General features: G+C 39.8%; 1 protein-coding gene across 12 annotated transcripts in view; it reads left to right on the forward strand.

The window, feature by feature from the left end:
- The first annotated feature begins 4,114 nt into the window (after nt 1-4,114).
- Nucleotides 4,115-26,907, forward strand: part of LOC132636274 (uncharacterized) — a 32,744-nt gene continuing 9,951 nt past the window's right edge. For 5 of the 12 annotated variants that reach the window (XR_009581164.1, XR_009581159.1, XR_009581162.1 and 2 more), the window contains exons 1-2: nt 4,115-9,083; nt 9,438-9,531. Coding sequence is in view for 1 of the 12 variants with exons in the window: in XM_060353054.1 (XP_060209037.1) it covers nt 15,272-16,321 (1,050 nt within the window). In the remaining 11 variants the exon portion in view is untranslated. Of the gene's footprint in view, nt 9,084-9,437; nt 9,532-13,249; nt 24,986-25,425; nt 26,128-26,907 lie in introns of those variants that run through there. The other 7 variants (XR_009581154.1, XR_009581155.1, XR_009581161.1 and 4 more) reach the window with 5 other exon arrangements.

The following is a 26,907-nucleotide window of genomic DNA, read 5'->3' on the forward strand; positions in this document are numbered from 1 at the left end:
GGGTCACTAATTACTACACTATTTTAAAGATATTATTTCTCTAAAGTTAAGAAAGGTTTCTATCAATTCTTAAAAATCACCAAACATTATTATTATTTTTTATAATTAAAAAAAATTACTAAACATCATTCTTTACAATTAAGTCACTCAAAAATATTGTTGGTATTCCTATATCAATATTGACATTGACATTTTTCCTTTAATCATATTTATTACTATGTTTATGATCTTCTTACTATATTTTTAAAACCAAATACGTATATTAAATTACTTCTATTGTAATTTATATAGGTATACATTTTGTGGGAATTAATTAGAACAAAGGAACATATTTTAATTAATTGATTGAAGTAAGAAGGGATGAGAAAATAATTCATCTACCTAAAATTTGAACCAAATCCGATTCCTATCCTACAAAAATCTGTGGCCCAAAAACGCCCCAGCCCAAAATCCCAACCCAGCCCAACACCTAAACTAAAACCCCTAAACTCTTTCACTCTAATCAGTAACCAAACAGCCCTAACCAAATGACCACTCTTCTCTCTAACAAAAACCTAACTAGCCATCACCTCCATCCCTCTCCCATTCACGTCACCTCACCGCCCCAACGCCAAGCGGACCGCCGGACAAACGGAGGCGTCGCCTCCACTGCTACCATGTCCCCTTTTTCCTTTGATTGACGTTGTGGCAGAACTGAAAGAGCTAGCAAAGAGGTCATTTAAATATCTGTAAAAGAGGAGCGCAATGAACCACCGGTTTCAAGCTCGACTCTTCTTCAATCCGGTGGGTAAAGGCTCGCTCCAATCCGTTGGAGCCTAAAACCATGAAGAAACCACTAGCTTCGGACCTCTAGCCTTCAAATCGCTCTGAAAAGGTGAAAATTCGTCACTTTTTTATTCATCATTTTATTTTTTCCGAAGCTTCAGAATTTCCCCCCTTTTTGAATTCAAAATTCAAAGGCAAAAGCTTCTTGAAGAAGCTGTTGAAACCCCCTCAGCATTTCGCTATAAATACAGCCTTCCTGGGCTGTTTTAGAAAAGTTTTTTGAAGGCTAAAAATTCACTTTGAACTAGGCCTAGAATTTGAGAGAAAACTTTTATTTACTCTAAAGTCGAATTGAAAAATCCCTTTCTTTTTCATAAGTCTTCACAACTGAAAACCCATAGTTCTTTCTATGTTCTCAGAAAAATCCTCTTTTAACTTTAAGTTTCTTTTTATCTATCAAAGTCTCTTTTCAAGTTCTCTGCTAAAACAACAAGCTTTTTGAGCAGATTCAGAGACTCGATGACGACAATAGCCTCAGTTCTTTGTCCCGGAGAAGGTCAATAATCATATTCACTTTCCTTTCATTTCAGTTCTTAGATTAGTGTAATTGTTTGAGTGTCTTTGTCTCTCAGTTGGTTTTCTATTTTAAAATGTACGTTTGTATCCATAATTTTCTCGTCTAATTTTCTATTTGAGGTTTGTCGAACCTGATTTTCGTTATTCTTGTTTGATGAAATCTGTATGTAGAAGTCAAAATGAAATAAGGACACTTAGAAGGGCTATTGATTCAATTTATTTGATGTGTGCCGCACCATGTCATTTGTCTAATCTTCTATTGTTAGTATTCATTTTAACTCGTATTTTGGAAAGGTGATAAAAGAGCTGGCACATAAGAAATCCAGAGAAAACTTGAAATTATGATCATTTTGGTTGTTTGTTTTCCTTGAAAATATATGGCATAACATAGTACTATATCTTTTTCTTTGAGTTCTGTTTTACAAACTGAACTGGCTCTTTGCCGGAAACTCTAAAACTGCTGAGTGTGTGTTCATGACTAAGTTACTAGAGTTTTTATTCTTAAAAACTAGTCGACGGACGTGGAGTCTTTAAAAGCTTCGCCTATGTTTGACCTTCATTGTTATATCGCTCTTTCATCAACGACGTGAAGGTTTCTCCTTTCACATACATTCACTAAAAGCGCCTTGTGGCACACTCCTCTTGTTCATTATCAAATGTACGCCCTTACGGTGTCTCTTTGTAATCTCATTAGAATCATTAAGGCTTCATTTCAGCCTTAGTCCTTTTGATAAATTTTCAAGACACTCATTGTCATTGAAAATGTAGAATCATTCTAAATCCGAAATGTGTCAAACATGGATCAAACTGCTATCAATATATGCGGAATGTAGGCTTACCTCTGGCAAAAACAAAGAGGTCCCGCATATGTCAGGACGCACTTTATCTGACATTATTATATGCTTGCATACTTATTTCATTCTCCTTGACACATTGCCCGGACTAACTTCTATATCTTATTTTTTCTCTCAATTACGCTATATATTTATCCCTCAACAGAGGTTGATTGTGTTGATCGATAGAACTGGCCGAATTAAGCTGCAACTTAAGGCCAAATAGTGGAATGATTAACATTGAGGACTTTGACCCGACTAGAAGTGTTCCGGCACTAACAAATGTACCAGAAAGTCTTAGAAGAGGAAACGTCGCAAAGGATGAATGGATTGCTCGCCTGGAGCAACAACTTGAGACGCTAAAAGGAGAACTACACCGAGGAAAGGACCCGACTCACCCAATCGTGACTACTCTACAACGACCTCCCCATTTCCCATCACTAGAATCTCCAGTACCTGTACGCTTTCCACCAACGTAACCTCCCGCTACCACCACAAATTTAACAAATCCATTATCCCCGTTCACGCCTGCAGACTCGCGAAATCTTCTTAACTGCACCCTGTATGCAACCAACCTCGTACAAAGTTTCCAAACTCCACCACATCCCAATATCTTCACCTCTATTCACACCTCCAACACGCACCGCTACCTATCAAGAGAAATATGTTCCCCCATCGCATGTGACTGAGGCACCTCCGACAAATACAGGGGAAGGAGAGGGAAGTGCAAGAGAAACATTCATGAACGAGCTCCGAGATTTGAAGCGAGAGATGAAAAATCTCCAGGCATCTCGAGGCAGCGAGAGTTTGGACTATGAAGATTTATGCATCCATACAGACATCGATATGCTGTTCGGATACAAGCCATCAAAGTTTGACATATTCGATGGAACCGGCGACCCTCGCGCTCATCTGAGAGTGTATTGTGACAAATTGTTAGGGATTGGCAGGAACGAGAAGCTCATAATGAAGTTGTTCATCATGAGTCTATCCGGTGAGGCTCTCTCTTGGTACACCAAACAAGACCCCCGTCATGTTTTTAATCCGATTCAGAATATCTCCTTTGTCGTACCGCTTCACCCTACAAATTACCAAGTTTGTTTTTGGCAAACACCACTGCAGCACAACACCTACTTTGACGCTCTCGAAGCTATACCTAGTGTCTGGCTAGTTAAGATCGCGATATCTAACATAGAACATTGACTGGATCAGCTATCAGTACAACCCGAGGCATGAGGTTCAGGACCTGACCGACAACAACAAACTATAAGAGGATTAACCGATAGAGAAGGATGTTACAACGCCAACCACTAGTAGCAAGGGAAAACGCTTGAAGATTCCTCTTGGAAGATACACTGCTTCAACAAATGACCAAAATAAGCATCAAAAGACTAGTTCATCGTAGTTATCAGCTTTACCATTCTCCACACACCCACCCTTTTAGCGATTGTATCCGGAACGACGTTACGATCTGATACGTTGGCAACCTATACTAGTTCTAATTGTTTTGTTGAAAATGTGTTTTCTCCTTTGAACTATGTTCTAACCTGATTCCTATTTTGGGGTACGTAGACAGCCTGAGTCACGCCCGATCACATAAAGAAAATACCTCTTTCAAGCCACGATAAATGGGCAACTTGGAAAGGGTCATTCATGAGATAAAGCCATTTAGCATCCCAAGACGCATCGATTACACAACTCTAATAAAGAGTACGAGTGTTGGGCATCAAGGACAAGACTGAGCCAGATCCTGGAAATGAAGTCTTCACCGGAAGGCTTAGCATTACAATAACGTCTTTTGGAATCAACAGTCGTCAAACTGGAACCACTACAGCTGCCAAAATATTGAAGGACAAGTTATCTCCTGGGCCAAGTTCTCGATCAACTTAAAATCAACACCCTCCCAAGAACTATGTATTTTTCTTTGAGCGCAGGAATAACAAGGGGATGACGTAACATCAACTACAAAGTCTAAAAGTTCTAAGACCTCGACGCTGCCCCACCATCACAAACTAAGCAATCAATTTTCATTGGTTAGTTTGTTTTCATCTTGTCTCATAACTCTAAAGAAACTACGTGATTTTGCAGGTCATGCTGACGCTCAAAGGATATGGTAGCACTTATCCAGCACGAAGCCTAAAAAATTAAGCAACCACATTGCATCACAGTCATGCGATATTACTCCAATGCCCAAAGGTAACAAGAGCAGGGTTGTCCGCCCCAAACATTAGGACAGGGCAAGTCTACCCCGAACAATAGGACAGGGTAGTCCGCCCAGAACAACAGGACAGGGAAAGTCCGCCCTGAACAACAGGACGGGGAAGTCCGCCCCGAACAATAGGATAGGGCAAGTCCACCCCGAACAACAGGACAGGGCAGTCCACCCCGAACAACAGGACAGGGCAAGTGCGTCGTGAACAATAGGACTTGGAAAGTCCGCCCCAAACAACAAAACAGGCTACGTCGTTAGACTCCGCCAATGGGAGATTTACCATCTAACTGCGTCAACTAACTTCGCTAATCGAGGATACTGTCTAACAACGTCAATTACCCAGCCAATCGGGGACCGCCGTCTAACTTTGCCAACGACTCCGCCAATCGAAGATTTTTAATTTACATTACAGTTACTCCGCCAGTCGGAAGCCCTTACATTACAGTTGCTCTGCCAGCCGGAAGCATTTTCATTATAGTTGCTCCACCAGCCGGAAGCATTTTCATTACAGTTGCTCCGCCAGCCGGAAGCTTTACATTAGAGTTGCTCCGCTAGCCGGAAGCTTTACATTACAGTTGCTCCGCCAACCGGAAGCCTCTACATTACAGTTGCTCCGCCAGCCGGAAGCTTTACATTTCAGTCGCTCCGTAAATCGGTGCTTTCAATTCTGGTTTGTCTACAATCCCTTCCTTTATTTCCTTATGTTATTATTACATTATAACTTTGTACTGCACATGTATCTTTACATCTTTTGCAGATGAACACAATACAACGTGGAACTATCTCTGCCACAGCGAACTGAGGCGCCCCGGTTGATGAGGATATCAAACTCACAAGCTAGGCTCAATGAATCTGCTCTTCGATTTAGCTCGCCAATCAGTTTTTCTTCCAATTTTTAAGAAGCAGTTACTTCCTCTGAGAATCTACATTCTGGGGACTCAGTCAAATTCTTCCACATCCTGAGGTCGTCATAATGCGATACAGGGACCATTCTGAGGGTCAATCCTTTACGACGGGCTGATATGATCCTATGACGCACGAAGATGCATTCGTGTAAAGTCTTGCTTATGAGTGTGTTGCGGCCGCCACATTTATAGTCAGGAGGCAGCAAAAGTACATCCTGTCTTCAGAAAGATCTTTTTCATCTGCAATCTTCTCCCTCCAAACTTGACCACACCTTCCTAACAACATCTAGTGTCACCATCATTTGACACTGGGATAAATTTTGAGGATCCCTCAAAATTTTCTATCTTCTCATTTTCTTAAAACCCAGTTGAATTCATTCCCTTCCTCTTCAATACGTAGGGGACTCAGAGTCAAGCCAATCGTATTCCGTTCTAGCTATTTTCGCCCATGTTGAAACCACTACCCTTTCTATCTCCGAAACCTCATGTTACCATAACTACAACACTGGGAGAAATTTTTGAGGATCACTCAAAAAATTTCAACAACTCAACCTTCTAAATCTCCAACAAAACTATTATCCCCTGTCCATAACAAGAGAGCTAGTGTCCTCGTAATTCAGACACTGTGGCAAAATTTTGAGGACCTCTCAAAATTTTATCGTCTCCTTGTTCGAACTACATCGACCTGATTCTCTTATGACCTGAGATATGTAGGTGTCACACCCCGATCTTACTAGGGTGTGATGGGCACCCGACCCCATACCCGGAGCCGAGCGAACCCGCTGACTCTTATTACTCACATAGTCTCTTTGAACTCTTAAATCAAATATAATGAAATACATAGTAAAACTTTCAAAATCTTTCTTTTCATCGTACTCAATTCAAATATAATCTATGATCGTATGGACTTTATAACATAACATAAAATGACACATAGGCTGGTGGAGCCGTTTACAATACCGACACTCTATACCCACGACTCTGTCTGCAAAGTCTCTAACATTAATCAGACATCATAGCACACATACTCTGACTCGGCAGCACTCCAGGAACAAGTGGAGCTTTCCAACTCCGCTGGAACGTCTTCTATAATAGCTTCAGCTCATCTGGGTGTACCTGCGCGGCATGAAATGCAGCCCCTCGAAGAAAGGGGGTCATTACGAGCAAGGTACAGAGTATGTAAGGCATGAATAGTAACATAGTAAGAGATGTAATTATGAACAACAACAGAATAGAGATATAGAGCATATCATGAGATAAAAGGGTAACCTGTACATCTGAGTGCCTCTTAGGGCGGATGCCATGCATGCTTAGCTTTCCTTTGAAAACATTTCTTTTTCATATACATAGAAAATAGAACATGTCATATTGCCGAGGCGTCGGCTCCGATCCATTTAGCCACATATATCCCGCGTCCGGGACGATATTAACCGATGTGGGATTTGCCTGAACCAATGCTCACTCATTTAAGTACTAGTCCAAGACCATTCAAACAAGACTTAAAAACATTTCATACAATCCGCACAATGTTCAAATTAGCCCAACTACTATACCATTCCACCCGAAATCTCACCACACCATCAAAGACAACAACACATTACTTTCTTCCAAATTTATGAACTTCACTTACATTCTTCACATTAACAACATCATTCTTACAAGCATAAGAAATCATATTAATGTCATACTAACTCTTTCAACAATTCTACAATGATCACAACTTCATTCTCATAATTACAAGAAACTATATCAAAATCACATTAGCTTCTTCAATAATCCACAAGCAATTACCACTTCATTTCAAACCATTAAACCTTCATTTTACATCATAGAATCTACCGCAACAATAGTTAAAATACTAAGTAAAAATCAATTCACCACATCTCACCAATCCAACCCCTATTCGGCCACATCCCTATACACACCTATTTCATGAATTTCATCCATTTCTACATTCTACAACATTCACAACCATCTCCAACACATAGAAAAGGGGATTAAATCTTACCTTCATCCTTTAGCTTCTCCACTCGGCTAGGGCCTGTGAATTACACAAATAAAGACTTTGCTTGCTCCAAAAACTCCTTCATGTTGATGAGGGCCTTCCATTTGGTTGAAATACTAGGAGAAAATAATTTTTCTTGATCATTTTCCATGGCTCAATTTTTGCCAACCTTGGCCGAACCTAGCTCCCCTTGTCTTCTCTTTCTTTCTTCAAATTTCTAGAATTATAAAAGATGACTATGTGTCTTGCTTGGTCATCTCTCTACATATATATAAATAGTTCCTTCCAATACCATGTGAACACATGGCCTTTTTCTTGAAGTTTCTTAAAAATTAAAATAAAAGATGACTAATTATTGTATTTTGTCATCTCTTTTCCACAATTATATGTATATGTATACATACATGTCACACGGCCAAGTGGCCTTCTTCAAGAATTTTTCTTGAGCATTTTGTGAAATTCCCATTTTGCCCCTAGCTTTCCGCAATATTACTATGAGCCATTTTGTGAATTTCCCTTTTTACCCTTGACCTTTCTCAATATTTCCATACTAATAAACAACTTATATATTAAAATTTTTTTGGAACATGGTCATTCCCTTAACTTACCACGACTACCTTGAAATATCCAAACGTACAAAATACGGGATATAACAGTAGGCTACTCAGGAACGAGAGTTCGGCTGAATTCATAAACACACCTCTCCATTCCCCCAAAGGATTACCCCCTTTGTAGTTGTACTCTTTCCAAACCCAATCGGATTTACTCGTCCGGACAAAATCGGGTTTATGTCAATGTCTTCGCCCAAAGACTCTTTCATCATCCCTGGTCAAAGAGGGACCCCTCCTTTTTGTTTAATTAATTTCACTATGCTTCTCAAGCGAGAAAATTCCCCAAAAATGAGTTTGGAATAATTTCACTAATTACTACACTATTTTTAAGATATTATTTCTCTAAAGTTAAGAAAGGTTTCTATCATTTCTTAAAAATCACCAAACATTATCATTATTTTTTATAATTAAAAAAAATTACTAAACATCATTCTTTACAATTAAATCACTCAAAAATACTGTTGGTATTCCTATATCAATATTGACATTGACATTTTTCCTTTAATCATATTTATTACTATGTTTATGATCTTCTTACTATATTTTTAAAACCAAATACGTATATTAAATTACTTCTATTGTAATTTATATAGGTATACATTTTGTGGGAATTAATTAGAACAAAAGAACATATTTTAATTAATTGATTGAAGTAAGAAGGGATGAGAAAATAATTCATCTACCTAAAATTTGAGCCAAATCCGATTCCTATCCTACAAAAATCTGTGGCCCAAAAACGCCCCAGCCCAAAATCCCAACCCAGTCCAACACCTAAACTAAAACCCCTTAACTCTTTCACTCTAATCAGTAACCAAACAGCCCTAACCAAATGACCCCTCTTCTCTCTAACAAAAACCTAACTAGCCATCACCTCCACCCCTCTCCCATTCACGTCACCTCACCGCCCCAACGCCAAGCGGACCGCCAGACAAACACAGGCGCCGCCTCAATTGCCACCACGTCCCCTTTTCCCTTTGATTGACATTGTGGAAGAACTGAAAGAGCTAGCAAATGGTTCATTTAAATCTCTGTATAAGAGGAGCGCAATGAACCACCGGTTTCAAGCTCAACTCTTCTTCAATCCGGTGGGTAAAGGCTCGTTCCAATCCCTTAGAGCCTTAAACCATGAAGAAACCACTAGCTTTGGACCTCTAGCCTTCAAATCACTCTGAAAAGGTGAAAATTCGTCACTTTTTTATTCATCAATTTATTTTTTCCGAAGCATCAGAATTTTTCCCCCTTTTTGAATTCAAAATTCAAAGGCAAAAGCTTCTTGAAGAAGCTGTTGAAACCCCCTCAGCATTTGGCTATAAATACAGCCTTCCTGGGCTGTTTTAGAGAAGTTTTTTGAAGGCTGAAAATTCACTTTGAAGTAGGCTTAGAATTTGAGAGAAAACTTTTATTTACTCTAAAGTCGAATTGAAAAATCCCTTTCTTTTTCATAAGTCTTCACAACTGAAAAACCATAGTTCTTTCTAAGTTCTCAGAAAAATCCTCTCTTAACTTTAAGTTTCTTTTTGGCTATCAAAGTCTCTTTTCAAGTTCTCTGCTAAAACAACAAGCTTTTTGAGCGGATTCAGAGACTCGACGACGACAATAGCCTCAGTTCTTTGTCCCGGAGAAGGTCAGTAATCATATTCACTTTCCTTTTATTTCAGTTCTTAGATGAGTGTAATTGTTTGAGTGTTTTTGCCTCTCAGTTGGTTTTCTATTTTAAAATGTACGTTTGTATTCGTAATTTGCTTGTCTAATTTTCTATTTGAGGTTTGTCGAACCTGATTTTCGTTATTCTTGTTTGATGAAATTTGTATGTAGAAGTCAAAATGAAATAAGGACACTTAGAAGGGCTATTGATTCAATTTATTGGATGTATGCCGCACCATGTCGTTTGTCTAATCTTCTATTGTTAGTATTCATTTTAACTCGTATTTTGGAAAGGTGATAAAAGAGCTGGCACATAAGAAATCCAGAGAAAACTTGAAATTATGATCATTTTGGCTGTGTTTTCCTTGAAAATATATGGCATAACATAGTACTATATCTTTTTCTTTGAGTTCTGTTTTACAAACTGAACTGGCTCTTTGCCGGAAACTCTAAAACTGCTGAGTGTGTGTTCATGAATAAGTTACTAGTGTTTTTATTCTTAAAACCTAGCAATTGTGTTGGATAGTAAGTGGTTGAGCATTACTTATGTTTGGGAAGAACTTATCTTAAGTCGATATCGTATTATGTTGTAAGGTAAAAATGAGCTTCTGGTGTGAACTTTGACCAGTTTATATTAAACATGTAAACACCCTCGTCTCTCATTTCGTTTTGGTTTACAGAATTAAAATGTTATCGTTCGAGTATTTTCGACTTTTTGTACAAGTCTCTGCTAAGTATGCATAAATCTGTCATTTTGTCTCTATTTTTATAAAAGTCGGTTTACAAAAGGCTAACATAGACTATGGGCTTGTTATGATAAATAAGTGATTTGCTAGAATAAAAAGAGAAGGAAAAAGCGAAAAGAGAAGAAAATAGCTATGTATTATTGAACTTAGGACCTGTTTATCCACTGTTTTGATGTGCATATATTCATAACTGATATGTTATTGGTGTTTCATGGACATAATGATTTCAATGAAAACACGTGTGTAGTATTCTTCTTTGGGTATTGTTACTATTGGTCTAACTGGTGCGTAAGAGGGGCGGGATCTCAGTACTGCGTTAAAAAATTTTGAATTAAGGATTCAGTGTATATTTGATAGATGTTCCATTTCATAAATAGCCATCGTCCTCATCATTAGTTAAGCCTCTTTTTTTTTCCGGAAAAGCGTCTTCTCTGTTTGAATTTTCTTAAGTTAAGGATGGTGTAATCTTTTCACTGATTTGAAATACCTTGAAAGTAAATTTTTCTCCCGTGTTAGTTTATAGAGTTAGAGGTCATGATCATAAGGTTCTTAAGGGTTCTAAAAAGGAACACGGTCATTGTTATGTTTAGTCTAGTTTTGTTTAAACTTATTTGCTGAAATAATCTTGCGTGTTACTAGTATATAGAAGGTTATTTGTAATCGCATGAAAGGAAATATAAGCATCAACGATTCTTCATCAACTTGTTTGGGATTGATACTTTTAGAAATCAGGTGTAAGTGGACTGCATCTTTTGTCCAGATTAGTATCTTGCATGTACTCATGTCCAAAGCTAATGAGTTAGTGTCTAATTTTTTTTGAGATGCTATGTGATTATGCCTTGTTCCTTTGTTAGATACCTTAGCTGCACATTAGAATTTTAAGTGGTATGACTAACTAATGCCTTACTCTAAAAATTCAGAAACTTGTTTTTTCTCTGGTAAACTTATCATTTTTTTAGCTATTGATAAAAAGGGGTTTGCACTAGTAATATTTTGGGAATTAATTTAATAAAGTAAAACGTCTTACTTCTCTTTTCCATCCATTCATGATATTTGAAAAGAGGCTTGGATCCAATGACTGCTTTGCTTCTCCGATATGCCCATAAATGGTTAATAATGAACTTGTAAAGTGTGCTTAAATTGTTGAAGTATGTCAAAGTTTTTTAAAATTATTTGATCAAGTATATTATTTTCATAAGAAAAATGTTACTTTAACTTAGTCTTATTGGTATAGAGTCTCCCCCCCGTATGTTGCTCGCTTAAGTCATAGCTTTATTTTTAGGAGAGTTCTTTGTGTGTTGAGATGAAGTGGCTGCTTTCATGTAATTTTGCTAAAATAAAAATCAGTTTGAGCTAGCTCTAGATGTTTGGAAAAAAAAGTTACTATTTTGATTAGACAAAAAAGTTACTTGTCTTGATTAAAGGAAAAGTTATTGATTCGTGAAAATTAAATTCGTCGAACATGTGAATAACTTCGTCGTGGGCTAACTTTCCTGTTTCCGCAAGTCATTCGTATTTTGCATTTAACTAAGTCGTTAACCTTCTTTTTCACATCGTTATTTCACAAACAAATATCTAAATATGTGAACTGCTTCTTGCTTGTTTAACCTACTGTTATATGCATGTTTATTGGTCTCTGTGGGTTTAACTCTCAAAGTATATGAGTATTTGAAAGAGCGATTGCTTTATTACAATGAACTTTTGGATGAAAAATCAGCATGATTAACCCGAATATTTCTATGGAAGGCTCTTAGCAGCACTCTGAAAGGATTGTTTAGCCATAACGATCAAAAAAATAAATACGGAAAAGGCTCAAATATGCCATCGAACTATCAGAAATGGCTCATTTATGCCACTCGTTGAAAGTTTGGCTCAAATATGCCACTGCCGTTACCTTTTTGGCTCATCCATGCCATTATTCACTAACGGTGGTTTTAAAATACCAGATATGCCACGTGGCAAAAATTTATTGGTCCACGTCACTTAAATGAAAATCAGCCAAAATAAATCCTAACTATACAACGAGTGGCATATTTGAGCCAAACTTTCAACGAGTGGCATAAATGAGCCATTTCTGATAGTTCGATGACATATTTGAGCCTTTTATGCTCCAAAGCTGAAGTTAATTATCCAGAATCCAGATTACTCACTATTAAGTTTGGATATACTTATCCGGAGACGTTAAGTATTTGAAATTATTCAACAAGCACATTTCTAATCAAGGAATAAACTTTTCATTTGCAAAGACAAGTATATAGAGGAAAAAGTGTCCTATTTGATTTTCAACCCCCCAACTTTGCTTTAAAAATCAAAATCCCCCCTCAATTATGAATAATAGACGTTCTCCCCCCTTTATCCTAAACAATGTCTATTTTATCCTTGACATTTTCAATCCTCCATCTATGTAATACCTTTTTATATTATAGAAAATTTATTTTTTAACCTATTTATACATTTTTATCTAAATTCATACTTTAAGTAGAATAATCCATTTATGAATTTATCACAAAATCAAATATTACTTTTATGATTGATATTTTAATACTAGATGCATTAAGTATATATATACACATGCGCCCACACACATACAAATACATATTACTGTTTATTTTTACATATATTTGTATGTGTGTGTGCGCGTGGGCGTCTTTCTCTCTCTCTCTCTCTCTCTCTCTCTCTCTCTCTCTCTCTATATATATATATATATATATATATATATATATATATATATATATATATATATATATATAATTCATATAAAATATAAATAGCTAATTTTTTAGGAATTTGTTATAGAATATACTCCTATTTTTATTAATTATTAATTATTTTATATTTTATATTACCTTCATTGAAATATATTTACGGAAAAGGCTCAAATATGCCATCGAACTATCAGAAATGGCTCATTTATGCCACTCGTTGAAAGTTTGGCTCAAATATGCCACTCGTTGTATAGTTAGGATTTATTTTGGTTGGTTTTCATTTAAGTGACGTGGACCAATAAATTTTTGTCACGTGGCATATCTGGTATTTTAAAACCACCGTTAGTGAATAATGGCATGGATGAGCCAAAAAGGTAACGGCAGTGGCATATTTGAGCCAAACTTTCAACGAGTGGCATAAATGAGCCATTTCTGATAGTTCGATGGCATATTTGAGCCTTTTCCGAAATAAATATACATTAGTTTGATTTGAAACTGATGAGTATCTATTGAGTAGTCAGGGCGTATTTTGGATTTACACTCCTTGATTGCTTGTATGGTGTCCTTGAGCTTTATGTTTTAATAGAAAAACTTGCTTCCATTAAGATTCAAATAATTTCGTTTCGGATTTTATGACATGGAAAATAAAAAATGAATTATAGGGCAGTGGGTTTACTGCTATTTACTTGTATGAGAACATATCATGGAAAATATTATTTGAAGCTCAATAACTATTTTGTGTCTCTTATGTGTCCCTTTAAAAATAATTCCTCTTTCATTTGTTTGTTTATTTGAAGAACTAACAGAACGGCTGTTAAGTCACAAAAATGAATGAAAGTTTTTTTTTTTTTTTTAGATTTCAGCACCTTATCTGTTGGATTTAAGCATCGTTTAATACTGGATTATGTATGATATGAATACTGTTTCTTGTGGCTCATCAGCCTATAAAGTGTTTGTGTTCATTTGCAATACTGTTCGAATAAGGATAACTTCTTTTTCCTGATTGAAATGCCTTAGTTGTAAATTTCTGGAATTACTTGCTTTATCTCAGTTAGCTATTCCTATAGTTGTATACAAGTAAAATCGAGGACACAGGCACGCTCGGTTTCCCGATGTCATGGTTATGCTCGGTCACAATTCGATCGTCTCACCGGGAACGAGGCTTAGAGCTCGGGCCAGGATGAGGCGATAAAGGAAGGGCGATTGACTCCCATTAGCGGGAGATCGAAATATCCGCCCTCACCTGAATATTTCGGCGTCGATCTCGGCAATACAACTGTCACCAGATTTACTTGCTTTATTTAGAATTGTACTAGGGTTGAAACTCCTTTACTATATAAAGAGGAGGTTATCATTCATGAAGGGGGTTGACAACAGCAAGGAGAGAAATAGTTTACATCAACAATCATAAGAATCTTATTAAATCAGTTCCCGTCTGTTCTTAAGTTCATTTTTTATTATACCTCCTGAGAGCTTGTAAAAAAAAAGGGTATCGACCTCGGTTTCTATACCCGAGGCCATACGTATTTAACATTCGGTTAGATCTGCTTCTCTGTTCATTTTATTGACATATCTCTCTATTTAATCTTGAATTGAATTTAGCCACATATCTTTGACATCACGTACACATTTAATTATTCTCCGTTTTAAGGTTAAACAGTTTGGCGCCCACCGTGGGGCATTAGATAGTAGTGGCGGTTCAATACAACTTTCTGGTCACACTCGATATTTTACACTTGTTCTTTAGGGTTTGATTTCAGGTATACCGAAAAAGTCGGATTCCCATTCTGTCAACTTCCAAGTGGAACCAAGCCATTATGAGCATGACGACGGGGACGTACCAAACAATAACGCGCCTCCCGTTAATCCTGTTCTAGTTGGATCATCGGTGGGCAACGTACCGGCCGATGAGGATAACGGGGTCATGCCGCAACAGCTCCAAAACCAATTAGACATGGTCATGGCTCAGTTACAGGCCCAGCAAGAGATCATAGCACAATTGCAAAATCGGGGTCAGGCACCCGATGTTGCCCCATCAGAACAGACCCAGGATACGGAGGAAATACATGCCTCACGGGGTAACGAGAACCATTTCAGACAAAGTACTGAATTGATAAGAATTCTCGAAGAATTGACCAAACGGGTCGAATCCGGTGAAAAGAAGATAGAGACAAACGATAAGAAGGTGGAGAACTATAATTCGAGGGTCGATCAGATCGCGGGGGATCCGCCAGTGTTGAAGGGATCGGATTAGAAAAAGTTTGTTCAAATGTCGTTTCCGCCAAGTGCGGCACCGATGAAAATCCTCAAGAGATTTCACATGCCCGATATCCCGAAATACAATAGGACAATGGACCCAAATGAGCATGTGACTGCGTCTACGTGCGCTATTAAGGGCAACGACCTCGCCGATGTCGAAAGGGAATCAGTGCTACTTAAAAAATTCGAGGAAACTTTGTCAAAGGGGGCTATGATTTGGTATCATAACTTGCCCGAGCACTCGATTGATTCATTTTCCATGCTCGCTAATGCTTTCGTTAAGGCCCATGCCGGGGCCATCAAGGTCGAAACTCGAAAATCGGACTTGTTCAACGTTAAGCAACAAGATGACGAGACCCTCCGCGATTTTGTGGCTCGATTTCAAATGGAGCGCATGGACTTACCTCCAGTTACTGACGATTGGGTCGTTCAGGCTTTCACCCAAGGGCTAAACTCGAGGAGCTCAATCACATATATGGAACTAAAACAAAACTTGATAGAATACCCGGCAATCGCCTGGGCTGATGTGCACAACAGGTATCAGTCGAAGATCAGGGTCGAAGACGATAAGATTCTGAGGGCCGCTTCAGTATCATGGCATTCCAGTAAAGGAGGTGATCGATCAAGAAGAGTGATAGATCGATATTCCAGATCTTCATATGACATATACCAGCCTTACCCGTTCGATCGAAGGGGGAACGGGCGTAACAGCGAATCGGGCAAGAATGATAGGAGAAACGATATAAGGAATGATCGAGGCCAAAATAACCGTGGTTTGGTAAACAAAAATGTTGTCGATAGAGCACCGGGAAACAGAGAAACTCCAAGGTTATCTGAGTACAACTTTTGTGTCGATGTAGCAACCTTAGCGGCAGCCGTTATCCGAAACAAAGAAACAAGGCATCTGAGGCCAATCCAATCCGACCCGGAGAAGCTGGATAAAAGTATTATTTGTAAGTATCATCATACTCATGGCCATCGAACCGAGGATTGTCGACCGCTGAGGGAGGAGGTCGCCCGTCTGTTCAATTTGGGGGCATCTTCGAGAATTCCTAAGTGAACGAGCGAAAACCCTTTTTAAAAACCTGGATTCCAACAAGCTGGATAGGTCGGAAGAGCCCCAGCAGGTGATACACATGATCATGGGAGGAACTGATATTCCCATTGGATCGGTTATGAAGCGCACAAAAATTTTGCATAACGAGGGAAAAGCGTATCCGAAACGGTGACCCCGATGGCCTCATCACATTCGATGATGAGGACATGGAAGGCATCACCCAACTGCATAATGACGCACTGGTAATATCTGTCCTTGTGAATAAGTTTAGAATTAAACGTGTGCTGATTGATCCAGGTAGCTCGGCTAATATCATCCGATGGAGAGTCATCGAACAGCTGGGACTACTAGATCAGATCGTGCCGGCTATACGGGTCCTAAGTGGATTCAACATAGCATGTGAAACGACGAAGGATGAGATCACTATACCGATCAGTATGGCAGGAACAACGCAGCAGACGAAATTTTATGTGACAGAAGGAGATATGGGATACAATGCATTGCTGGGCAGACCGTAGATTAACCTCGTAAGAGCGGTTCCCTCGACTATGCATCAGGTATTGAAATTCCCGACTCCAGAAGGTGTCAAAACTGTCCGTGGTGAATAGCAGGCCGCAAAAGAAATGTCCGCGGTTGAAGAAACTGTTAAGAATATACAGGTGCCAGATTGGAGTGAAGGGAAGAATGCCAAATAGCAATCACAGATCCCGATCCCGGAATCTTGGGAAGATCGGAACGACGACACGCTAGACGAAGAGTTAAAATTCAAAATACCGAGAACCTTTGTGGTGCCTGATGATTCTGACGTCACTAAGTCCACCGTTGAAGAACTCGAGCAAGTCATACTGTTCATCCATCTACCAGAAAAGAAGGTATACCTGGGCACGGGGTTAGCCTCTGAGCTCAAGAAAGAATTTATTGATTTTCTTAAAATTAACTCAGATTGCTTTGCTTGGTCCCGTTTAGACATGACAGGTATTCCACCGGATGTGACAACACACAAGTTGAGCTTGGATCCAAGTTTTCCCTCGATCAAACAAAAGCGAAGACCACAACCCGAGGTGAAACATACATTCGTCAAGGACGAGGTAACCAAGCTCCTTAAAATAGGGTCCATTCGAGAGGTAAAATACCCAGATTGGTTAGCTAACGTTGTAGTAGTGCCTAAAAAGGGGAATAAGTTTAGAATGTACGTAGATTATAAATATTTAAACAAAACATGCCCGAAGGATTCCTTTCCTTTGCCCAGCATCGATCGCATGATCGACGCTACCGCGGGTCACGACATGCTGAGTTTCCTCGATGCGTATTCCGGGTACAACCAAATACAAACGGACTCGGAAGATCAAGAAAAAACCTCCTTTATAACTAGGTTTGGCACATATTGTTATAATGTAATGCCTTTTGGTTTAAAAAAATGTCGGTGACACCTATCAGCGTTTAGTTAACTGAATGTTTGAACACCAAATAGGGAGATCCATGAAAGTTTATATAGATGACATGGTCGTTAAGTCCTGCGAGCAAAAGACCATTTGAAATTTTTGCAGGAAACTTTCAGCATATTGAGAAAGTACAACATGAAGCTGAACCCGAAAAAATGTGCCTTCAGGGTCGGATCGGGAAAGTTTCTCAGATTCATGGTATCAAATTGGGGAATCGAAATCAACCCGGATAAGATAAAAGCAATCGAAGATATCACCGTGATAAATGACATTAAAGGGTTACAGAGATTAACGGGACGGATAGCTACCCTGAGCCGATTCATCTCTAGATCCTCAGATAAGAGTCACCGTTTCTTCTCGTTGCTCAAGAAAAAGATCGACTTTGCATGGACCCTCGAATGTCAGATGGCCTTGGCAGAACTCAAAAGATACTTGTCAAGTTCGCCTATACTCCACACACCAAAAGCAAACGAGCAGTTGTATCTATACCTGGCGGTGTCCGAGATAGTGGTGAGCGGTGTCCTGGTTTGAGAGGAGAAAGGTACGCAATACCCGGTTTACTATGTAAGTAGAACCCTCTGTGACGTTGAAACTAGGTACCCACATCTGGAAAAACTCGCTTTGGTTTTGTTAAGTGCATCTAGAAAATTAAAACCTTACTTTCAGTGTCATCCCATATGCGTCGTAACGTCGTAACGTCGTACCCCCTAAGGAACGTCATGCATAAACCTGAACTCTCAGGCCGACTAGCAAAGTGGGCTGTGGAGATTAGCGGGTATGATATTGAATACAAACCCCGAACTGCCATCAAATCCCAAATATTGCACCGGCCATGATGCTCGAGGTTGACAAGGAGATGCTTCTTTCCTCGGGGACTAGCACGGGAGACTGGACCCTTTAGACGGATGGTGCATCTAATGTGAAAGGTTCCGAGTTAGGGATCGTTCTTAAACCCCCCTCAGGTGACATAATAAGACAATCTATTAGGTGTGTTGATTTAACTAATAACGAAGCCGAGTATGAGGCTATGATTGCAGATTTAGAACTGGCTAAAAGCTTGGGAGCCGAGATCATCGAGGCCAAATGCGATTCTCTCCTGGTAGTCAACCAAACGAACGTAACCTTCGAAATCAAGGATGATTGAATGCAGAGATATCAAGAAAAATTGCAGGTTATCCTTCGCCGATTCAAGAAGTGGACGTTGGAACACGTACCCCGGGATTAGAATAATAAGGCGGATGCCTTGGCAAATCTGGGATCCTCGGTAGAATCAGATGGATTCAATTCGGGAGCTGTGGTCCAGTTGACAAAATCCGTCATAGAGACCGGCCACGCCGAAATAAACTCGACCAGCCTCACTTGGGATTGGAGGAACAAATACATAGACTATCTCCAAATAGGAAAGCTACCATCCGATGCCAAGGAATCAAGGGCCCTCCGAACCAAGGCAGCTAGATTTTGTTTGGTCAATGGTCAGCTGTATTGAAGGCCATTCCACGGCCCCTTAGCGAGATGCCTAGGACCAGGAGATACCGACTATGTTCTGAGGGAAGTTCACGAGGGCACTTGTGGAAACTATTCGGGAGTCGATTCATTGGTCCGCAAGCTGATCAGAGCAGGATACTACTGGAACGAGATGGAGGAGGACGCCAAAACCTTCGTTCGAAAATGTAACGAATGCCAAAGGCACGCCCCGTCAATACATCAACCCGGGGAAGAGCTCCATCCGGTCCTCTCCCCATGGCCATTCATGAAATGGGGCATGGATATAGTGGGACCTTGGACATGGGCCCCAGGTAAGACACAATTTATTTTACTTATGACTGATTATTTCTCTAAATGGATCGAAGCATAGGCACTCGAGAAATTCAGGGAAAAAGAGGTCATTGATTTCATTTACGATCATATAATCTGTCGATTCGGGGTACCAGCGGAGATCGTGTGTGACAACGGGAAGCAGTTCATAGGTAGCAAGGTTAACAAGTTTTTCGAAGAATACAAAATCAAGAAAATCTTATCAACCCCGTATCATCCGAGTGCGAATGGTCAGGCCGAGTATACTAACAAAACCATATTGCAGACTTTAAAGAAGAGACTGTCCGGTTCTAAGCACCGATGGAAGGAGGTTCTGCCTGAGGTTTTATGGGCTTACCGTACAACGGTAAGATCAAGTACCGAGGAGACCCCATTTTCCCTTGTATACGGAGCCGAGGCCCTGATACCCATCGAGGTTGGTAAGCCAAGCTTAAGATTCCGTTATGCCACTGGGAACTCAAACCATGAAGCAATGTCCGACAATCTGGATCTCGTAGACGAAAGAAGGGAAGCTGCTCATATCCGGATAGCCGCACAAAAACAGAGGATACAAAGGTATTATAACCGGAGGACCAACCTCAGACATTTTCCAATTGGGGACTTGGTACTAAGGAAGGTCACACTTCATACGAAGAACCCTCATGAAGGGAAACTAGCCTCGAATTGGGAAGGACTGTACCGAGTCACTGGAATAACCGGAAAGGGTTCTTATCAGCTCGAGAATGAAGACGGACAACAGCTGAAAAAATAACTGGAATGTGGCACACCTAAAATGATATTACTGTTAAAGGTACGAATAACTTTTCTTTTGCGTTCTTCTCTCTAGATCTAACCCTGCAGGGATACAACCCGAGGGACAACGAAACAGCATAACAGATACTCGGAAGTCATGGACTTAGGACTGAAAGCACGTGCTGCACTCTTTTTTCCTTAGACCGTTTTGTCCCGAAGTGGGTTTTCGGCAAGGTTTTTGATGAGGCAGCGCCGAACAGCGTGCTACACATGTAGAGAATATCGATCAAAGACCGAAGACCGGGGACTGCACATACCGGGCTAATAGTACCCGAGCCCTCATACTTCGGACTCGAATACTAGGGGACTATTATACCATGGGTTAAGTGATAACTATGTAAAAGCCAAGGCCTGAACGATAGGATCAGATGTAAGGACCAAACGATTGATTGAATCGTGTCCACTTAGTTTGTTCTTGCCATGGCAACAATTGCGAATGCATCTGTGGCTAGTTTTTTGAATAAAAAACTTACTTCGATCAAAAGGATCCGATGTTGCCAAATACTGAAAAACTATGGCATAACAGTTAAAGACTACGGTCTAAACTATGGCGTAAATAGTTAAAAGACTACGGTCTAAAAAACATGTGCAAGCTCGAAAGCTGCGACCTAAAACGATTAAAGACCACGGTCTAAAAATACAAAATTGTCATGATCGGGTCTATCTTGCAAATTATGAATAAAGCAACGACTAACGACAACACAGACTATAACCCAATCATGGGCCGTTACCATTTGAATTTTATCCTGGCCGAAACAATATGGCAAATTATAATGAAGGCATAAACCGAACAAAACATTGAACCGAGGAGTACTTTGCAAATATCAAATACAAGTTTTGATTCATACATACATAAAGTAGATTTACAAAGGCTTGGAATAGTGGCCTCAAAACAAAGGTATAAAAACAAAAGAAGGGACACAAGGTCCCGAACCTAATCTTCATCTGACCCCTCGGCCTCTTTATCGGTTGAATCGAGGTCGATATCCGAATCCTCAGGGTCGAACACAGCCTTTGCTTCCGCTTCAAGCTTCTTGGCTTCCTCGATCAGATTTGATAAGTCCGCACCAGTGGCTTGAACTTATTCGAGGCTCTTCCTTCGGGACAAGCACCGCTCGTACTCAGCTCTAAGATTACTGGCCTTTTCGGCAGCAGTCACATCGGCCTTGTACTGCTCTAACATGTCGTCGTAACTCGAGATCTGGTCAAGAGCCTTTCCATGCTCAGTTTGCAGATTGGTGATAACCCGATTCAATCGATCCCGTTCCACTTCGGCCGCAACAAGTGATGAGACAAGGCCATTCATTTGTTCCACCGATGCCCGAAGTTGCTCCCGGAGAACATCACATTCGGCCACAGCACCGATGGTAGTTTCGTGGAGGCCATCAAACTCGGGCTTGATCCCATCAAGCGCTGCCCGGAGTTGACCAATCTGGCTAACATAAGCTCGGGCCTGAGAAGCAAGGGCATTAGCTTTGGCTATTAAAGATTTATTGTAAACTTCGAAAGCCTTTACATTCTCTGCCAACTGGTTACGTTCCCGTTTGGCCTCGGCAGCTTCGTTTCGAGCCGCTGCTAAATCCTATTTAAGGATAGAAAGATCAGGGAGAGACGAGATATATTGCAACTTTTTCTCATATAGACTCATGAGCTCGTCCATCTCCTGACTCTTATTTTTGAGCTCCTCCTTGAGTCGGCCCACTTCGTGCCTAAGCCGGTCGAAGCTTGCATGGTGAAGCACAGAGCCCTATAAGGGGAAAAGGAACGGTTATTAAAATGAGGCATGAAATTAAAAGCTGAGTAAAAAGAACATAAGGACGAGACTTACCCGATTCAATGCATGCTGAGCCTCGTTGAAAAAGCACGATTCGCTGACTTCGGCCATTTTCTTACGGTCCTCTCGGGACACCAGAGGGTACAAATAGCTGGGCACCCCAAGAGGACCCGATAGCATGTTCATATCGGCCGACACCTTAAACGTGATTAGCCTCTTTTGATTCGGGTCGATACTAGGGGAGGAAATGATTTCTCCAACCCGGGACCGGAATTAACCCCGAAACGGTCGGCTACCGGGATGGGCAAATGCTAGAAACTCGACATACTCGGAGAGTGTATTTCATAAACCCCATGACCGGCCGCCCTTTGCTTGGTCACCTTGCCTTTGGCTTTTTCATCATCGGCAGGAATATCCACCAATGGCGGCGGAGAATCCTGTATGCAAATTATCGTTTCAGATGAGGCCACAACTTGTATTGGAAAGATGGAACCAATACCGTACAAAGGCGGAATAGTAGGTACCTTAGAGCCTGATACCGATGAAGTTGCCTTCGATCTAGCGGCTGCGACTGGTAGTTTTCCCGTACTTCGAGTAGAAGTGTGATCGGAGGCCCCAACTTTCTACCCGACGATCCCTGCGTCCATCGACCTCGAGAAACCACTCGACCTAGCCGAAATTCGACTTGAGCTTTCCATCAATGGTGTAGTGATTGCAACAGAATCGGCCAAATCATGCTCAAGGGGCTCGTCAATAAGACGATGCCCACCCAACGCCTGGTCATCGTCGTTAGAATGGTCCAATAATTAGCTAACAACCTCAGCGTCCAAAGCACAGGCTGAGATATCTTTTGATGAGGTTTCTCGAATAATGACCTTCGATCTTTTCCTAGACTAGGAAGGAGCTCGAGCTGATTCGGAGGATTTTCTTTCCCTCGTTTCAACTAGGTCTCCAAGACCGGGAGCTTCGACATCCTGCTCGTCAGTTGAGGTCTCGGCAGTTTCCTGGCCCCGAATTCTGGTGGCCTTTGACAAACCTGTGAAGTAAAGAGAAGAACAATCATTACCTAACTAACGTGGCATATTACACAGAGTAGAAAGGACGACGCTCTAAGGGGAAGACTTACCATGGGTCCCGGCCTCCCAACGGGACCGGGATAAACACCTCCAGGTACATTCGGCATAAGTAAGTTGGGAACATATTTTCCCAATCCACTGGTCGAGTTTAGGAACCGCACCAAGGGTTCGGATAAGCGCTGTATACACACGAACAAATAAAAAGTTCAGTATCGGTGCAGGCACGCAGCCGAATCGTATCGACATAAAGTTACTTACGTTTTGGGTTCCATTTCTCGGGAAGCGAAAATTTGTCAACGGGGATCAGATCCACTGTTTTGATTCGGACAAACCTGCCCTGCCAGCCTCGGTCTCTATCTTCGTCCAGACCGGAGAAGGGTGCTTTTGCAGCTCGTTTTGAAAGTTTTATCATTCCCTCTCTGAAGACACGGGGGCTATATAGTTGAAGTAGGTGGTGCACCGTGAACGGAATGTTCACGTTTGTAGCAAAATAATGGAGGAGCACAACGATCCTCCTAAATGATGAGTGAATTTGGCCTAGGGTGATCTCGTACCACTTGCAGAAATCGACCACCACAGAGTCGAGTGTGGTGAAGGTGAAAGGGTAAGTATAAAGACTTAAGTACCCTTCCACGTAGGTCTGTATGGCCTCATCTTGGTCGGGAATAACGACCTCCTTACCTTTCCACCCACAATCTTCCTTGACTTGTTCGAGTTTATTCGGGGGTATCGTGCACAGATAGGCTGATATTTCGACACCTCGATCCCCCTGTTGAGAAGGTTTCTAGACTTTGATGTCCCGAATGGTCGAACAGTCTTGAGGAATGAAGTCAGTCAGCAGTGGCTCTGGTTTAGGAGCCGAAGACGTCTCACCGGCCTTAGCCTTTGAAGATTTGCTCGTCATTTTGAAAGTATGAAGATAAAAAGGTTTAAAATTAAGGTTTGAAGATTGAACAGGAAATTAAGAAGAAGATATGGAGGTTTGAAGGTTTGAGGATATGAAGATCAAAGTATTCAGAGCACACGAAGGTAAAAATTCCCTTTGGTAAAAGTCAAAAAGTGAAAAAAGAAGGGCGATTGACCGCCATTAGCGGGAGACCGAAATATCCGCCCTTACCCTGATATTTCAGTGTCGATCTCAGCAATACAGCTGTCACCAGATTTACTTGCTTTATTTAGAAAAGGGTTGAAACTCCTCTACTATATAAAGAGGAGGTTATCATTCATGAAGGGGGTTAGCAACAGCAAGGAGAGAAATAGTTTACATCAACAATCATAAGAATCTTATTAAATCACTTCGCGTCTGTTCTTAAGTTCATTTTTTATTATACCTTCGTGAGAGCTTGTAACAAAAAGGGTATCGACCTCGGTTTCTATACCTGAGGCCATACGTATTTAACATTCGGTTAGATCTGCTTCTCTGTTCATTTTATTGACATATCTCGCTATTTAATCTTGAATTGAATTTAGCCACATATCTTTGGCATCATATACAAATTTAATTGTTCTCCGTTTTAAGGTTAAACAATAGTCATGTTGCTATTAGTAAGATCCATCAAGATGCAAATACTAATTGTTTTTCTCTATTTTTTTCTTCATGTGCAACCTTGGGAGTGCATTGGAGTTGTGATATAACTCAGATTTCAGCCCAGTATCAGAGAACAGCCGACAGCATATTTTTTGCTCGTGTGTAGCCGTCCCTTATTTTTGTATCGAAAGTGTCCACATCCTTCTTCCTCTCTTCAAAATTCGTGTCTCCACATTAGCACATTCACATACATATATTCTAGACTAACATTTCTTTTGGATTATGTTTGTAGCATATATGCTTCTGGCTTAGGTATGAACTTGCGAGGAAATGGTTAAGTATAACATCGAGAGATTTTAGCAAAAAATGAAAATAAATGAAAGGCTTGAAAATATGGATTTTTAGCAAAGGAGAAAAGCGTGAGATTTTTAAGAGTCCAAATGTAGATATTGAAGGAATAAAAACGAGACTTTTAAAACCTCTAAATATAGGTGTTTTGGAGTTGAAAAGTGCAGTTTTTTTTTATTGGACAAATAACTGCTGAATTTTAAGTTTGTTTTTCAATAGGAGCAAGACCAATTATTATTATCATTATTTTTTTCAGAAATTTGTCTATTTCGATAACTAACGTCCAACACCCTTTATTTTTCATGTTGAAAACAAAAACAAAATCATATCAGGCTTATATATAGTGGCCAAAGCTATTTTACAAGAACTACAAGGTACGTACTTTATTTTAATACACACATACTATCTTATTTTTCAATCATCTTTTCATTATGTGTACTTATCTATATCACGGTACTTATACATATTATTATTTTTTCCATGGCTATTTCTAAAAGTATACCTCTTTATACTATTTTTACATATGATAGATGTTATAGCCCGTATTTTGTACATTCGCATATTTCAAGATAATTGCGAGAAGTTAAGGACAAGACTATGTTCCAAAGTTAATTGAATATACAAGTTGTTTATTAGTAAGGAAATATTGAGAAAGGCTAAGGGTAAAAAGGGAAATTCACAAGATGGTTCATGATAATATTGTGAAAGGCTAAGGGCAAAATGGGAAGTTCACAAGAAGTCTTGAAAGTTCTTGAAAGGGGCCATGTTGGCCGTGTGGTGTGTGAGAGTGGGACCCACCCATGGCTTACAAGGCAAGAAAGAAAAATATTTCATCTTCCAACTTAGGAAACATGAAGAAAGAAATATGGTAGTGTTCGGCCATGGCTCAAAAAATGGAGGCCATGGAAATTGATCAAGAAAAATCATTTTCTTCTAGTAATTCAACCAAGTGGAACGTCCCTAACAACATGGAGTGATTGTTGGAGTAAGCAAAGTATTGGATGCTAGCCGAGTGAAGAGATGTGTGGAGAAAAGTATGTGTTCAATCTTCTTTTACTTGTGTTAGGGATGATTTATGAATGTTGTAGTATGTAGAAATGGATGAAATTCATGAAATATGTATGCGTATGGTGTGGCCGAATGGAGGTGGTGTTGTGTAGATGTGATAAATTGATTTTATTTAGTATTTTGATTGTTGTTGTTGTGGATTCCATAATAAAAATGAAGATTTGACGACTTGAAATGAATTTGTAATTGTTGAGGAATTGTTGAATGAGTTAATGTGACATTAGTATGGTTTCTCATAATTATGAGGATGTAGTTGTTAATGAGTAGACTGTTAGTGTAGTTTATGAATTTGGAATGAAAGGAAATGTGTTGTTATCGTTTTTGTTAAATTTGGAAGGTTTCGGGTGAAGTGGTATATTGGTTGAATTGTTTGAAGTGTTCTTGAATCATGTTAGAATGATTTCGGATTAATACTTGAATGTGAAATCATCGGTGTTAGCTTGACTATATGAGGTTGAATTGAATATAAATGAAATGTCGTCGAATTGTGTAGAAAAGATTGTTAGTGTTAGAATGCATTTGAAATAACTGTTGAAGTTGAAGATATGATTGTTGGTATTGTTGTTGATAATTTGGCCGAGTTGAATTCTCGGATTGTTGTTGATAATTTGGCCGAGTTGAATTCTCGGATTGTTGTTGATAATTTGGCCGAGTTAGATTCTCGGGGATGGTTGTATTTACAGGGGAAATGTTGTCGAAATTTCGATAGAATATAAGTGAATTCATTTGAAAGACTAAGACAAGTA

The sequence above is a fragment of the Lycium barbarum genome, chromosome 4, assembly GCF_019175385.1.
Source record: "Lycium barbarum isolate Lr01 chromosome 4, ASM1917538v2, whole genome shotgun sequence".
Taxonomy (NCBI): domain Eukaryota; kingdom Viridiplantae; phylum Streptophyta; class Magnoliopsida; order Solanales; family Solanaceae; genus Lycium; species Lycium barbarum.